The sequence below is a fragment of the Thunnus maccoyii genome, chromosome 3 (assembly GCF_910596095.1).
Source record: "Thunnus maccoyii chromosome 3, fThuMac1.1, whole genome shotgun sequence".
NCBI classification, from domain to species: Eukaryota; Metazoa; Chordata; class Actinopteri; order Scombriformes; family Scombridae; genus Thunnus; species Thunnus maccoyii.
In genome coordinates this window covers 36,762,853-36,778,383 of record NC_056535.1, presented here as the reverse complement: position 1 = coordinate 36,778,383, position 15,531 = coordinate 36,762,853, and the positions used below count along the sequence as shown (strand labels likewise).

Genomic DNA, 15,531 nt, shown 5'->3' with positions numbered 1-15,531 from the left:
ATGTCTCGCATCCTCTACGGTTTTTAGTGCAGACTAAAAAATCCCCAACATGTTATTTCCTGTCCTGAGAACAGAGCCTGCACCTGAACCGTCCCCTCAGAGGAGACCTCCAGCCAGACCCTCTCGTGTGAGGAGAGGAAAAGAAAGAGAGTAATGGAAAGAGAATAACAGCCTGAGGTCCACTTCCACAAACCCACTAATGGGTGCCTTGCAGAGAGGAAATGCTCTCTGCTCCCTGCTCGTACTTGAAAAAGGAAATGACATTCTCTCTAATGTAAGCATTTGTCACATGAGTGGAAAGTCCAATCACTCTGAGTAAGAAGCAGTTAATGGTTTTGAGTTTGCAGTCATTTTATTCTTGAATAGAGACCAGTGAATCTGAATTAAACTCTATTTTCCTTCATTTTGTTTTTGCATTGATTTGGCTGTGTGGTTTAGAACTGAAACTAACAATTACTTTCATTATTGATTAAAAAGGACACATACTCTGCACATTTCCAGGTGTATATTTATATTCTAGAGCTCTACTGGAATATCTTTGCATGATTTCCAGTTAAAAACTCCTTATTTATCTTCTACTGGTCCTTTATGCAGCCCCTCAGTTCAGCCTCTGTCTGAAACAGGCCGTTTTAGCTCCTGTCTCTTTAAGGCCCGCCTCCCGATGAGCCCACTCTGTTCTGATTGGTCAGCTTCAGGAAGCTTCCTCCGGCTCCGGAGGCTACGTAAACAAACTATAGTAGCAGGATTTCACTTCTTCTTCTCCTTCTTTACTCTAAATGTCAACTTCTCAAATCCATCCATACATGTTGGAGCTGAATCACATCTGCATTAGTGTTTAATAGGACAGATGTTTATGCGATGTACATGTGATGAGCCGACATATTACTAGAACAAAAGTCATAATAATACAAGAAGAAAAAGTTGTAAAAATATTACTTGAAAAAATAGGAACATTTTAAGAAGAAAAGTTGTGACATTACAAGAAAAATTTGGCAAATTACCAGAAAAATTACAATATTATGAGAAAAAGTCAGAGTAATACGAGAAAAAAGTCGCCTGACTTTTGACTTGCAAGTCTCAAGTCTCTGAACTTCGGCCATGTTTAACATCTGACATCAGAACAGGAAATAAATAACAGAAATGATTTTTACCCTTTAAGGTGTTGATTGAAGATGATGTCCTCAAGTGTCTCGTTTTGTCTGATCAACAGTCCAACATCTAAACATATTCAGTTTATATAAAACACAGAAAAGCTTCAAATCAACACATTTGAGAAACTGCAACCAGCAATAAAAGTTGAGATAAATGTTTATAGAGAGACGGAGCGAACCGGCCGTCCCTCTCCTCATCTGACTGTTAAACATTTATCAGTGGAACTAAAAGAGTTCCTCCATTTTTCATGACAATCCATCGACCTTTTATCATGCGAGGGAAGAAGAGACGGAGAGTCTGTATTAGTGTGTGATTGAAGGGAAACATGTCAGTAAAGTAAAAACTCTTGCAGACATTCCTAAAAGAAGACTTTCAGGAAGAATACTAGAATACATTTTTTTAAACAATATATTTGGGAAATTAATTCATTACTAAATAAAGAGCCGAAGTCATGATGTCACTTCCTGTCTAGCTTCTGTAACACAATCTCTAGTTCAGCTTTTCTTTCATCGGTCTTTGTGTTCCTGGAGTTTACTTTCATGATGTCAGACCGCTGCTGTCAGACATTTACATCTGACTAAACAGTAAATGAACTGTACTTGTATTATTACACCTTTATAGTCTTCCAAACACTCCAAACACACTTCCTAAACTACCCGTTCACACACATTCACACACTGATGTCATCAGGAGCAATCAGGGTTCAGTATCTTGTCCAAAGACACTTCACTATGTGGACTGGAGGAGGAACCAGGATTAGTGGATGACCTGCTCTACCTCCTGAACCACAGCTGTTTAACCTGCGAGCCTCCGGGACTTATGGGTAACGACATTTGTTAAAGGCTGTTAAAACATAAATATTGAACCAACAAAGATATTTCAGAAAATTCCTGTCGTTTTCTAAAGCGAATCACATCATACTGTATTTCATGTATGTACTGGATTTTTACTGATTATTAGAGTTACACATGTTAACCAGAGAATGAAGAAACAACGTTTAAGCAATGAAAGGAGAAGAAATCCAAGACTTAAGTCTCAGAAGTGTCTGTAGTCGTGTTTCCATCAACGTATTTTTATGAGCAGTTTGAAGTGTCGCGTTAGAAAAGTTTCAAGGAAACAGCAAAATTTTAAAAAAACTTCCTCAGTTTCACAAAAAAGTTTTTATGCTTTCTGAGGTTGTTTTTGCCTTTTTGAAAAAGACTTAATGTGTTTCTGCCGTCAACATGAAACACACATATGACGTAGTCTATACCACCAACTTCTGATGAAACTATACTTTGCGTAGCCTCGTTTATTCACTCAAAGCCGGTTGATTTTCACACAGGGTGTAATTTCTCTAATCTAGCTGGTTCTTCAGGTGCAGTGGAAACACAAACAGGAATGAGGTCAGTTCCTTTGGTTCTGTAGTTCCTGGAAGTTTTTGGTTGAAAAGGGGCTCATGTTAGTTATGAAAGAGATGTGATGTTTGGTAGTGAACAGTTGTTTTGTCGGATCAACAGTCCAAAATCTAAAGATAATCAGTTTACTGTCATGTGTGACACAGAAAAGCTTCAGATCATCACATTTAAGAAGCTGGAACCAGCAAATTTATGGCTTTTTTTCCTTAAAAAGATCACTAACATGATGATTTGAGTATTAAACTAGTCCATCCATGAATCGACTAGTTGTGCAGCTCTACATGTCTTAATGGAAAGAGGAGTCTGGCTGTGTGGACGGGAGCTGGTCCTGTACGTGTCCCTGCAGATGCCACCCTCAGCTGTTGTTAAATCATTAGGCTGTTTGAAAAGCTGTCCGGCTGGTCTGGTGCTGCCGTCTGATGGCTCTCCTTCTCTCAATGTTTCCATAAACCCAGCCGACACTTTTCTTGTTTGCTTACGTTTGCCAAGACAACAGTTTGAGATGTCCGGGCAACCGGATCCACAGAGCCTGGAGAGAGAGGGCCTGGAGAGAGAGCCGGGCTCTAAAGCTGCGAGGGTTCTGCTCTAAACAGAGGAAGAGAGGGGATTATATGTGTTTGTACGTGTTGTAAAACAAGCAGCAGTCAGCTGGTGTCTGATGATTTTCAGTGTGTCGACCTTTCTGATAAATGTGTTGATCTTTACAGCTGAGAGCGACTCGGGTTCAGACTGCATCAATTAACATCAATACTTATTAACCCTCATCCTTTAAATTCAGTTTGAAATGTTGGTCACAATGTTTGACCTACACTGGAATTAAATTTAAGACTAAAATGAATATATCTTGTGCATAAAGATAAAATTGTTAGTGCAGCTTGTAGAGCACTACGCCGGGTAAAAACACATCTTTTTATTACATGTTAAAACGTTGGAAGGAGTCTGGTGTTGCAGTGTGTACGAGGAGAATGAAGCTTTAACAAAATCTGATATCTAAGAGACATTTTACACTGAAAGGCTGCAGATGGTTTCTCTCTGCTGATTCAGCTGCTGGAAGATGCACAGAGAGCCTCTTATTACTGACAAAAATACTAAATATGAATTTCAAATGTCTAAATAGCTGAATTCACTGCAGGGCTGTTGTCATTAAACTGGATGCATGATGCCTGTCACACCTCGTCCTTTCACTCAGCAGGAGCTGTTGGCCTTTTCCCTAAATGTGCTGTCAGGTCTGAATAACGCTGTAATGTACAGTAACAGTCTCCCGTCAGTGAACTGATAGATGGAGACGGAGACGTGCATGTGTCGGCTGTTGTGTGTGACGGTTCACAGTCAGAAGGCCATTAGTGAAGCGTCAGCTCTGATTTTCACCTCCTGTTCAGAGCAGCGTTCAGGTTTCATCACCTCCACATCTCAACATGACACCAGAAAAACAGGTTTTAACGTCTTCAGTCACCTCCTGATACTCCACTGTTAACTACCTCCTTTATGTCTCTTCTTCTCAGACGTGTAACATGTCGAGTCCTCAACTAGAACTTTACATTCCTGCTACTTTAAACATGTTGTACCTTTAGTCCAAAAACTGAAAACTGATTTGTGTAGTTTAGCTGCATGAAGCTGATAAATACATACAGTAAGAAGGGTTCCAGTGGTGGAAAGTATATTTACTCAGGTACTGTATAATGTTGAGGTACTTGTACTTTACTTGAGTATTTCCATGTGATGCTACTTTCTACATTTCAGAGGGAAATATTGTACTTTCTACTCCACTACATTTATTTGACAGCTTTAGTTACTTTTCAGATGAAGATTTGACACAATGGATAATATAACAAGCTTTTAAAATACAACACATTGTTAAAGATGAAACCAGTGGTTTCCAACCTTTTTGGCTTTTGACGTCTTACAAAAAGCAGTGTGTAGTCGGGGACACATTTCACATGTCTATGAGTTGTTAACAGCTCCACCAAATAGTGATTTTTCCCTCTAAACTTCTCACATGCTTTCATTTCAATAAATGTTCAAATGATCCAATATTTCAGCAAAAATCAAAGATTAGAGAAAAAGTCCAAAAACTGAAAACAGATTTGTGTATCAGAACTTTGTTTTTTCTTCTTTCCTCTCCCATTAATCATCTCACCACCCCTCAGATTTATCTGCTGACCCTTTGGAGGGCCCCGACCCCTAGGTTGGGAACCACTGGACTAAACTAGCTAACTGTATATAAAGTAGTGTAAACTAGCTCCACCTCCAGCAGCTACAACAGTAACATGCTGCTCTAACACTGATGCTTCACTATTAATAATCTAATGATGTCATATATAATAATATATCAGTCAGAGGGACCAAACCACTACTTTTACTGCAATACTTTAACTACATCAAGCTCATAATACTTATGTACTTTTACTGCAATACTTTAACTACATCAAGCTCATAATACTTATGTACTTTTACTGCAATACTTTAACTACATCAAGCTCATAATACTTATGTACTTTTACTGCAATACTTTCACTACATCAAGCTCATAATACTTATGTACTTTTACTGCAATACTTTAACTACATCAAGCTCATAATACTTATGTACTTTTACTGCAGTACTTTAACTACATCAAGCTCATAATACTTATGTACTTTTACTGCAATACTTTAACTACATCAAGCTCATAATACTTATGTACTTTTACTGCAATACTTTAACTACATCAAGCTCATAATACTTATGTACTTTGCAGAAATTTTACTCACAGTTGAGTATTTTTACATTGTTGTATTTGTACTTTTACTCAAGTAAAGGATCTGCGTACTTCTTCCACCACTGTAGGGTTTTAAATGCGCACCATGTAAGACACTAGAAGATGGTTTTTAATCCCATTTACATTTATATGCTGCGGTGGTGGACGACAGTCCTTCCAAAGCTATCAGTCCTGAGATCCTGAGTCACTACTCTGCTAAAACAATCTCATTTTCTCCTTATCTCCACAACCAGGAGAGGAAGTGAGCCCTGACTCTGCAGATCCACATGACCTTTCATTATCACACTGTACCGCAGTGTGTGTGTGTGTGTGTGTGTGTGTGTGTGGGTCTGTCATAGGCTACTTTTGGGGACAAATCTCAGACCCGTTGATCAGCGACAGCTTGTATAATTGGGGACAAAAGCTGTGGCCCCAATTGGGAAAAAGCTGATTCTTAGGTTAGTGGTTACGGATAGGTTAAGTCTCCAGGAAATTAATGCAAGTCTGTGTTATGTCCCCAAAAGTGTGTGTGTGTGTGTGTGTGTGTCTGTGAGTTTCATGTTTTCTATGAAAGTCAAGAAGGATTAGTTTTAAGAAACAGAGTTCAATCTGAAACTGGACTGTCTGGAATATGAAGGAATATGGGAAAAACGCTTCATTCATGATCTTGCTGTGAGTCAGATGTTCAGATTGACTCCTCTCTCATGTCTGTACACTAAATATGAAGCTACAGCGACTAGCCAGTTAGCATAGATTAGCATAAAGAACAGCTAGCCTTACCCTGCCGCAAGGTAAAATTGTGAATTGTTGTTTTAACACTTTGGTTTTTTCATGGATCAAACAAATGAGATGTAACAAGGTTCTGCAGGTGGACTCTTACCTGTAGATAGAGGCAGGCTAGCTGTTTCACCTTAGAGATTGACCCTGTCATAAACTTCTTAATGGGAACATGTTTATTAGAGATAGACTGGAACATTGAGTGAAAATATTCCCGTACCAGTTCAACATCCTGAATCAGAGTTACTCTGCTAAGATCCCTGTAATACAAATCATGTAGGAAAGCCTGCTCTGCAAAGCTTTTAAAATATCTTTTAATAATGATATCAGTTTTATCTTGTGGACTTTTATATTCCTGACACAAGCAGTTGCACAATGATCACTAACATCACTGCAAAATATGCCAGTTGAGGTGTATTTATGTGAGCGAGGTAGATTTATTTTGTGCTTTAGGATTTGGTCTTGTTGGTGCATTAATGAGTTCCTCAAGGTTTAAGGAGTTACACAGGTCTTTAAAACAATCTGTTGTCCATGTCCTAGTCCCAGTTTAGATCACTCATAAGGACGAATTCAGAATCCTTTAATTCGTGTGAAATATCTGAAATAGATTTGAAAGCATCCTTTGAGGCAGACGGGCGTCTATAGCAGATACACCCGCTTTGATGGCCAGGACCTCAAACTGTTTAGCTTTAGTAATTAACAGTTACAGAGCTAATTAACTTGGATTTGACATACATGGCAACCCCACCTCCTTTACCTGCCTGATCAGTCCAATTTGTTGAGCCAAGTTTTGGATTGAAACGTTATATGTGACCGTTGGTTGTATTTGCTCAGATCTCGATCATAACCATTTTAGGAACAAGACTTCTAACATTTAAGTGTATAAGGCCTGTTCTATTTTTAATCGAGTGGGTAAACATTGCACAGAGGTGGTCGGCCCGGCGTTGGGCTGAACATTTCCAGATAACATCACTAAAAGCATAACCATATACTGCAATTTCAGTTTGACAGGAAATGATTTACGAGGACCGCCGTCGCCTACAAACTGCCAGAAAGAGTCCTCTGAGATGATAAAATAGTCCTCTAACAGCATTAGACTCTGAAGATAGAGGATCTTGTTGACTTGAACTTGAAAATGGGAAATCTCCAGTTGATGAAGTGGACTGATTGATGATAAGACTAAACAGTCCTCGTCAGAGAAGTCGAGAGTCGTCTGGAGTGTAACAAGGTGAATTCACTCTCCCTGTTGTGCCCATCTAGTTCATTTAATCCAAAGTTACACTGAATAAGCGTCAGGAACATAAAGAAATACATGATGCCAACTTAAACGCTGTTGTGTTGAGAACAAACCAGGTGGAGGCGGTCAGATCTGTAGACCAGGAGGAACACAGTCAGTCCACCTCAGCCAGGGTCCTGATATTCACAGTCAGCGTGCTACGAGGCAGCAGGAGGGGGGTCTTTAATTCAGGGTGGAAATAAAGCAGGTAATCCACTGTGAGTGCAGATAGGATAGTTAGAGTCTACCACTGAACCACTTAGAGGATCTGTAGAGTGCTGCTCTGGTCCCCCTTTTGGTGCTGTGCTCCAGCAGGTGGATTCCAGGTGAGTCTGGGCCTCAAAAAGTCCAGATTTAGAGTTCTGTGGCAATCAAACAACATCTAATAAAAATGTATCATCTAGAGATCCCAGACTGAAGGGAAGATGTTCTCGGAAAGAACAAATGACATAAAATATCACACATACAAACATAGAGAGAGTTCAGGTACTGAGCATGGAAGAGCTGGATACCGGACTAAAAATGGCGCCCAGTCAGTCCTATAGGAACTGCTCGCCTGGCGCATACACCAAAAAAAGTTTCTAGCTTCCGGGTTTGCTTTGGCGTTGTGCGGCCCACTGAATATGCGCCGTAGTGTTTCCCCCGCTGGCCCCGCCCCCCACAAGTTTGCGCTCGGCCCATAGACTTTACATTGTGAGGACATCACGGATTTTAATACACTTTTCTCGGCTTGAGGAAAGTTTTACAAACATAAAACCTCCATGAATCAAAAGTTCATAATACAAAGAGTCATAATTGACGTTGTTTGCAGTTTGAGGCGTCTTTTCAACAGTTTTACAGGCGTCTCTTCTACGATGGTGGTCTATGGGGGAAAATCCTTTTTGGGCTGCAGGAGGATTTTTCTCTGCAATAACGCAAGTGACCACTGAGAAAAATTAGCTGTAAGGCTGAGCGGCGGCGCCCTATCCAGCTCTTATTATACATCCATGGTACTGACACACAGACAACGGACTGACTCGGCTGCCATCTTGGACTGTTTGGTTACTGAACATAGAAACTCAGGACTCTCCTGGTTAATGTAACGAGAAGTTATATAAGTGACAGAAATTATTGTAAAATCAGTTTTCTCAACAGTGTAATGAGACATGACAGGATTTCAAGGTTGGTGATTGGCTGTTTCTTGCTGAAATGCACCATGGGAGTCGTAGTCTCCCCTTCAGTTCTTTTAAATAAAAGAACCAGATATTTTCTAACACAGCTGATCAGAGACTGTGAGTCGCTGACATCGGACACCTGAAATATCTCCTCACAACTCTACAGGTAGAAGGATGATTTTTATTTAAACATAAGAAAAAAGAAGAAAGAAAAAGGCAGAGTTTGAGGGATTAAGTCAGCCATTTAAACACGCTTTCATATTCAGGATGACAGGAATGAAGACGTTCTCATGCTTTTGTTCTGTCTTATCTTCCCTCCACACATCACTGACCGAGCATCCTGCGACCTTTCCACCAAACATCTGTTCCTTTCTGCAATGATGGCAGACCGCTGTAGACAGGTCACCTCGCAGATGGAAGGTTTAAAACGCTAAAAATGACAACAGAAACAGCTGCTGGACTCTCATATGGTTTGACCGTTTAATAATTATTATTGGCTGTTACTAGACTAACTGGTTCAGTTGGGATCATTTGTAGATTTTCTGTTTTATGTCATCGTAAACTGAATATATTTGAGTTTTGGACTGTTGGTCAGACAAAACCAGACATCTAAAAATGTCATTAATGGCATTTTTTAAAAACTTAATATCTACTAAACTGGTGTATTTTGAAATGACAGACGAACAGATAATGCAGCTGTTAGTCTCAGCCCTCCGTCTGTTGTTCTGCTTCATTAGTTTGTAACTTATTCTCTCTTTTAATCCTCCTCGTCTTATCTTTATAATTCTCTGTCATCTGTCCCCGCCTGCGTTTTTTTCTTCTTCTTCACCCCATGCTGTTGATGTTTGCCCTTCTCTTCTTCGTAAAGCCGCCGTGCTTCTTTATTTTTGGCATCCTTCAGCTCACCCGAGACCAGACACATTTTCCTTTTTCATGCCTGCACCGATCACATGACCCCCCCCCCCCCGTCGTCCTCCCGCGGACCCTCCGACTCTCTGAGCGTCTGCCATCATGACGCCGTTTTTTTTTTTTTTTGGCACAAACACACATTAATACCGACCTCCTCTCGAGTCTCTGCTGTTCCATCTCTGCGCCGCATCAGACAGATTTTGTTGTGATATTTATTTTATTCCTGAACTCAGCTGACTGCTCTGCTACACATTTATACATCTGACTGTGATGAGAACGTCGCTGCACGTTCAAAGTGTTTAAAGATGTTGGCGAGTGAGAAACGTGAGCCTCAAAAATTCAACTCCTTTGAGTCATAACTCACAAACATGAAACACATATTTTTAGAGACGGTGTGACTTCCCGGGCACATCATCATCATCATCATCATCATCATCATCTGTGATGTGCATCCTGAATAATCCTCCTTAAATCCAGACCTACTGAAGTCTTCTTCAGTTAATAAACAGCTAACAGGAGAGATGAAGGAGAGTCACAGATTGGATTTGATTTTTGGAAACAAAGCTCACACTGTCTCTGACAGCAGATAATTTCTTCATCAATAGTCAAACCGCTGCGAGACACTAAACGATTAGCCGCTCTGCCTGAAGCTGTCAGCTGAAAGCCTTGAGTGTCGATGTGAAACGAGGGAGTTAAAGAAAAAGCTGAAGGCTGAAATAAAAAGGACAGACGGCAGCGAACGAGGTGTCAAAGGTGCAGCTGCTGAGAGCCACCGAGACTCAAATGAACAATCAACACAGAGGGAAAGTGGGAGGAAGAAGAGGAAGAGCATTGATTTCTTTCTGTTATGCAGGGGGATTAGTGGAGGTGAGGTGAGAGGTGAGAGGAAAACAGAGAAAAGAAATGAGAATTGATGAAGGAATGAAAGTGGAGAAGGTCGAAGGCAGAGGTGGCAAAGGCTACGCTAACGACATGACAGGAAGACGACGAGCTGCGGCGGAGAGAAGAGACGAAGAAACACTGCAGAACCGCAGCAGACAGTCCCACTCAGATCAAAGAAATAGAACATTAGTTTTTTTATTTCTTAGTCCTTTTGTGCTTTAATGACAACAAACGATTATTATTCGCTGAGCTCGTTCAGTCTGAAGTCTAATAAAACATTTTTCAATAACAACAAAGTGTAAAACTTGAGAAATAAAACAAACTTTTTAAAAAGATGAATAAATAAATGAAAATAAAATGAACTGAAGTATATTAACACATTAAAAAAGAACATTTCAAAATAAATGAATACCTAAATAAACTGTAATCTGCAGTTTCTATAAATCCTATAATGACTAACGAATACATATTGGAGTTTAATTAATGCCAAATAACATAATAACTGAAGGAAAATGATTAGAATATTATCAGAAAATTAGTAGGAAATTACAGGACCGTAAAATGAAGTGAATCCAGAACGTTATTATATTTTTCACATTCTTCATTAAAACATGATCGTCTCACATTTGCATCACAAATGCTTTCAGCTTTTTGTACTTTCTGGTGTAACGGTGCTCTGCAGCAGCCTGACAGCTCGCGTTCAGCGGGGGGGTGAAGTTACACAGAGGGGGAGACAAAATGAAGAGGAAGAGGAAGAAGAGGAGGAGGAGGAGGAGGAGGAGGAGGAGGAGGACCCAGGTGTTGATTGGTTGGAGGCAACATGCTGTGAAGGGAAAGACAGAGAGAGGGTTGGATCCAAAGTTAGAAAAAAGACGAGTGGAGAGGAAGAGGAGAAGAAGAAGAGAAGGGGGGTGGTGGTGGGGTGGGGGGGGGCACAGCAGGGTGGAGGAGAGAGAAGTGACGAAAGGTTTCAAAGTTAAAAACGTATGACGGCATGAAAAGTGAACGTGTGAAGAGCACGGGTGTGATGGTGGCGCTGACGTGTGTTTCCCCTCTGACACCCCTGGTGTGTTAACACAGATGTCCCATGATGCACTGGGGCTGGAGATGCTGACAGGAAAGTCAGTTATGATGTTGCTCTACGAGGGCAGAGATCCTGAAACTTACATGTGACTAATGTTTCAATACCGGCAGGTTTGTTTACAGGTTTGTTTACAGGTTTGTTTACAGGTTCGTCATACGTGGCGTCCCGCAAGGCTCTATTTTAGGGCCTCTTTTATTTCTTATAAATGATCCACCAGCTGATGTGAAATGTAAGCTGTGTTGTCAGCTGATGATTCTGCATTACTGGTATCTGAGAATAAGAGGAGTTAAATATCGCGCTCCTCGGTAGTTGAGCTCCTGCTTCCTGACGGCATTTTATTTTGACAGGATCTGGTCTGTAATAGATAAAGTCAGAACTCGTCCTCCTTCTCGGAGTAACGACTCAAATCTGAACACATGAAACACATGTTGATATAATTCAGTGTGAATTACACTTCCTGAGGATCATTATCACTGACGTCCATCACCAATAAACCTCCACGTTTCCTTCAGTATGACAGTGAACATCATGTTACACTGCAGACAGGAAGCTGCAAACAGCTGATTCACAGGACTTTAATGGAGACTGTTTGACTAAATGTGAACAAATCAGGTGTAAAAACGAGTCTGAAAGAACAGCAGCTCCGACCTACAACAGACCATCTGATCAGCTTTGATGGGACTTTTATTTGTTTGTGTCATATCGGTTCAAACAGGCTGATTCGTCGCTGTTAGCATGTTTCCGTCTGTCAGATCAGCAAAAACATTTTCACACAAAAGTCAAATTTCACTCTGAGCAGATAAAATGCTGCAGAAGGAAAAAAAAAGTCAGAGATCCACTTTAAAATGCAAGGACGTCACTCCGGACGGGATTTAAATGACAGGAAGTTGACAGCGAGTTGACTGAGAAACAGTCTGTAATGATCCACTAACGATGAGCCTGATTACAAATCATCTCTCCACAGACGCTGAGACAGTCTGAACGCAGCTGTACAGATGAATTTAAATGTGTCTGTGATGTGTTTCCTTTGGACAGAGCCATGCTAAGCTAAGTGAAGCTAACCAGCTGCTGGCTGTAGCTTCATACTTTAGAATATTGGTAGACACGTACCAGTTAATAAACCAAAGAAGAAGAAGAAAGGTTTGTGTTGTGAGAGAAACGGAGGAAAAAGCTGACTGAGCTGTAAAGAGAAGAAACGTCTCTTTATTATTTTCCATTTCATGAAACTGTCCAACATTCCCTCCTCCCGATGCAACAAACAAACAAACAAAACAACAAAAACAGATTCAGTCATATACAGTGAGCCACAAATATGTCTTTAAAGTCTGTTAGATAATATTTTTTATAACAAAACATCCACCTCTGTTTTTCAAATATGAGATAAATATGTGACCAAAACTCTTAGAAAGTTTGTCCCCAGTTTGACGACAGAGAAAGAAAATCAAACATTTGATAAAGAAATAAATTAAAGTTTCATCTTGAACGGTGTTAACGTCTCCATCAGGAACTCACACTAACTCTCAGCTGGTTGAAGAAGCTCCGTCAGATGTCCAACAGTTCACAATAACCTGTTTTCTTCTTCTTCTTCTTCTTCTTCTTTCTGCTTGTAGCCAACCAGTGAAGAAGACCTCTGCCCCATCTGCTACGCTCACTCCATCTCCGCCATTTTCAAGCCTTGTTCCCACAAGTCCTGCAAGTGAGTCAACACACACACACACACACACACACACACACGTGTTTCATCTCCACCGTCCTCCTGCCTCCTGACTGGGAACATGGAGGAAACGTTTGTTTGAGTTCATTCCAGCTGCTCGCGGCTGCTGCAGCTGTCAGACCTTTGATCTCTGAGCTGCACAAACTCTGTTTGTCTGAGTCAAATCCAGTCAGAAAAAGTCTTTTTTTTTTCAAGTATGATCAAAAGTATTTTTCTTTCATGCAGTAACTTGATCATTAGAAGACATTTTCAGGAAGGAAATTGTCAAGCAAGAACTGGTTACAGTGAGTTTATTGAAGGCTGTGAGGTGTTTGCTGCACATACAACATAAAACACATTTCTCCTCCACGCTGGGATCTTATATTACAATCATTCAAACATTATTTAAATCAATTTATTATCCATCCTGGGTGGATAATAGTGTTTTCACTCCCCTCCTCCACAGGTCAGAGGTCAGAGGTCAGAGGTCAGAGGCTTTAGAGACGTTTTGTTTATGTCTCCAGGACAGTGGTGCAGGTGTGATGATGGTTGGACTGATGAAGGTCACACACAGAGAGATTTCTGTATCTGTTATTATATAGTAGGATAGTATTCAGCCTTCAGCTCTACTCAGGATGATATTTCCATAATTGATTGGTTGTGTTAACAATCAATATTTCATTATAACATGATGTAACACAAAGTGACCGTTTCTCTATAAGAACAGTGTTTTTATATCCCGGCGTTGCCCATAATCACCATGACAACCGAGTAAGTTTGGTATTTTAGCAATAAATCAAATATAATTTAAATTTTAATAAAATAATTCTTTCACTTTAATTTGTTAAATTTCGTTTGTTACTGCACACAAATGATGCTGCTCAGCGTCCAGCCTCCACTGAGACACCATGAGACTCTCTATGTCTCTGACGCCCGGCGCAGAGCGGCGCCAAGCACTCGTCATTTTCCCGCCAAGCACCCACGTTGTTAAAATAGTAAATGCACTCGCGCCCATCAGAGCGTCCATGGGCGTGTTGGTCTTAAAGGAAGGTGTGGTCAGGCGCATTGTTGGCGCGTTGCTATCTTGAGGCAGCAGAGAGCGACTGACCAACAGAAACCTGGTCTGAAGTCAATGACGTCGTGTAAAACTGTTATTTTAAGGAGCATCATCAGGATGCAGCTACACAGGCGGCTGCACAACATTCACTCTGCTTGTTACACACAATGAGAAAGATTATTATTGTGTATATTAATATATTTGCATTGTCATAATGCTTCATCATAATATTTATCAGAATTAACTAATCGCAGTAATGACGGATTAAATTGATTAATTATTTGACCAAATCGTGTAATCATGTAGGTATTTAAACAGACGGACAACAACAGATCAGACAGAGATCGACTTTCCTGCTGCATCAATAAATGATGACATGATGAAATAATAATGATTAAACTAACGAAGGAAATAAATCTGCAGCTTCTAGCTGCTGCCAGCAGCAGGATCAGCACCTTGGAGAGCTCATCAAGTCCTGATAACTGTGTTGATGATTCTTCACATGATTAAAATTAATGATTATAACAAATATTCTTTAACATTTCTGAGATTACAGTCATCAGGTTTCCAGACTTTCAGCAGTTAAAACCCTGCTGATCTGACCTGATACTCCATGACTGAACAAAACCAAAGCTGTCATTAAAATAATAAACCTTTCCAAAAACCAAACGAAGATAAATTTGCAACAAATGAATGAACAGGATGTTAAACTGGTGGTCTGGGGCCTCGGGAGGGTCCAGCAGCAGCAGTGTGCTCGTTATGGACACGAGCACCAGCAGATCCGTTTCCTCTGCAGAGAAACGTCCCGTCATAACAGCAACCCGCCAAGCTGCAAGTACACCTGGCTCTTAAAGATTATAGATTGATTAATTAAGAGATGAAGGACAACCTCTCTGAACCATGCACCTGGAGCATCGACCATTTATCTGCTGTTAAAATAGTAAAAGTGGATTTAGACAAACTCTAAACACACCTGCGCTTCAGACCGAACGCTTTAGATCGTTAAAATAGGCCCTAAATCATTTTTCTTACTTACACCTTTGTCTTTAGTTTCCTGCACAGACATCTGAAACTTTCTGATAGATTCATCTTTACTTGCAAAGCTCTGAGCTGTAAATAAAAATATAGATTAAATAGATGTTTTCAGTCCAGCTTTCCTCTCAGGCTTCATACAGACACAACAACCCTCCTCTAGAAGAGACAGCCTGTATGTAGCCTGACAGACAAAACCCAGGGCACAAAAACAGTCATAGGAGGGTGATTCAGACTCAGATGATCTTCATCATTTAATTCATCAAGGGAATAATAACTGATAATTAGTATCTTTATCTTTAGTATGTAATGTAATACACAGCGTTCATGCAAATGATGTAAAAACAATTAAAATGAGACATTAAGAAACATTTTAACACA

The 15,531-nt window shown here is 40.3% G+C and overlaps 1 protein-coding gene across 1 annotated transcript in view; it reads left to right on the top strand.

Annotated features, from left to right (window-relative positions):
- The window catches only part of LOC121893697 (E3 ubiquitin-protein ligase RNF123), a 159,015-nt gene that overhangs the window by 141,139 nt on the left and 2,345 nt on the right, over positions 1-15,531 (top strand). Inside the window, exon 39 of the mRNA XM_042405646.1 lies at positions 12,979-13,064. Coding sequence (XP_042261580.1) covers positions 12,979-13,064 — 86 coding nt within the window. The remainder of the gene's footprint in view (positions 1-12,978; positions 13,065-15,531) is intronic.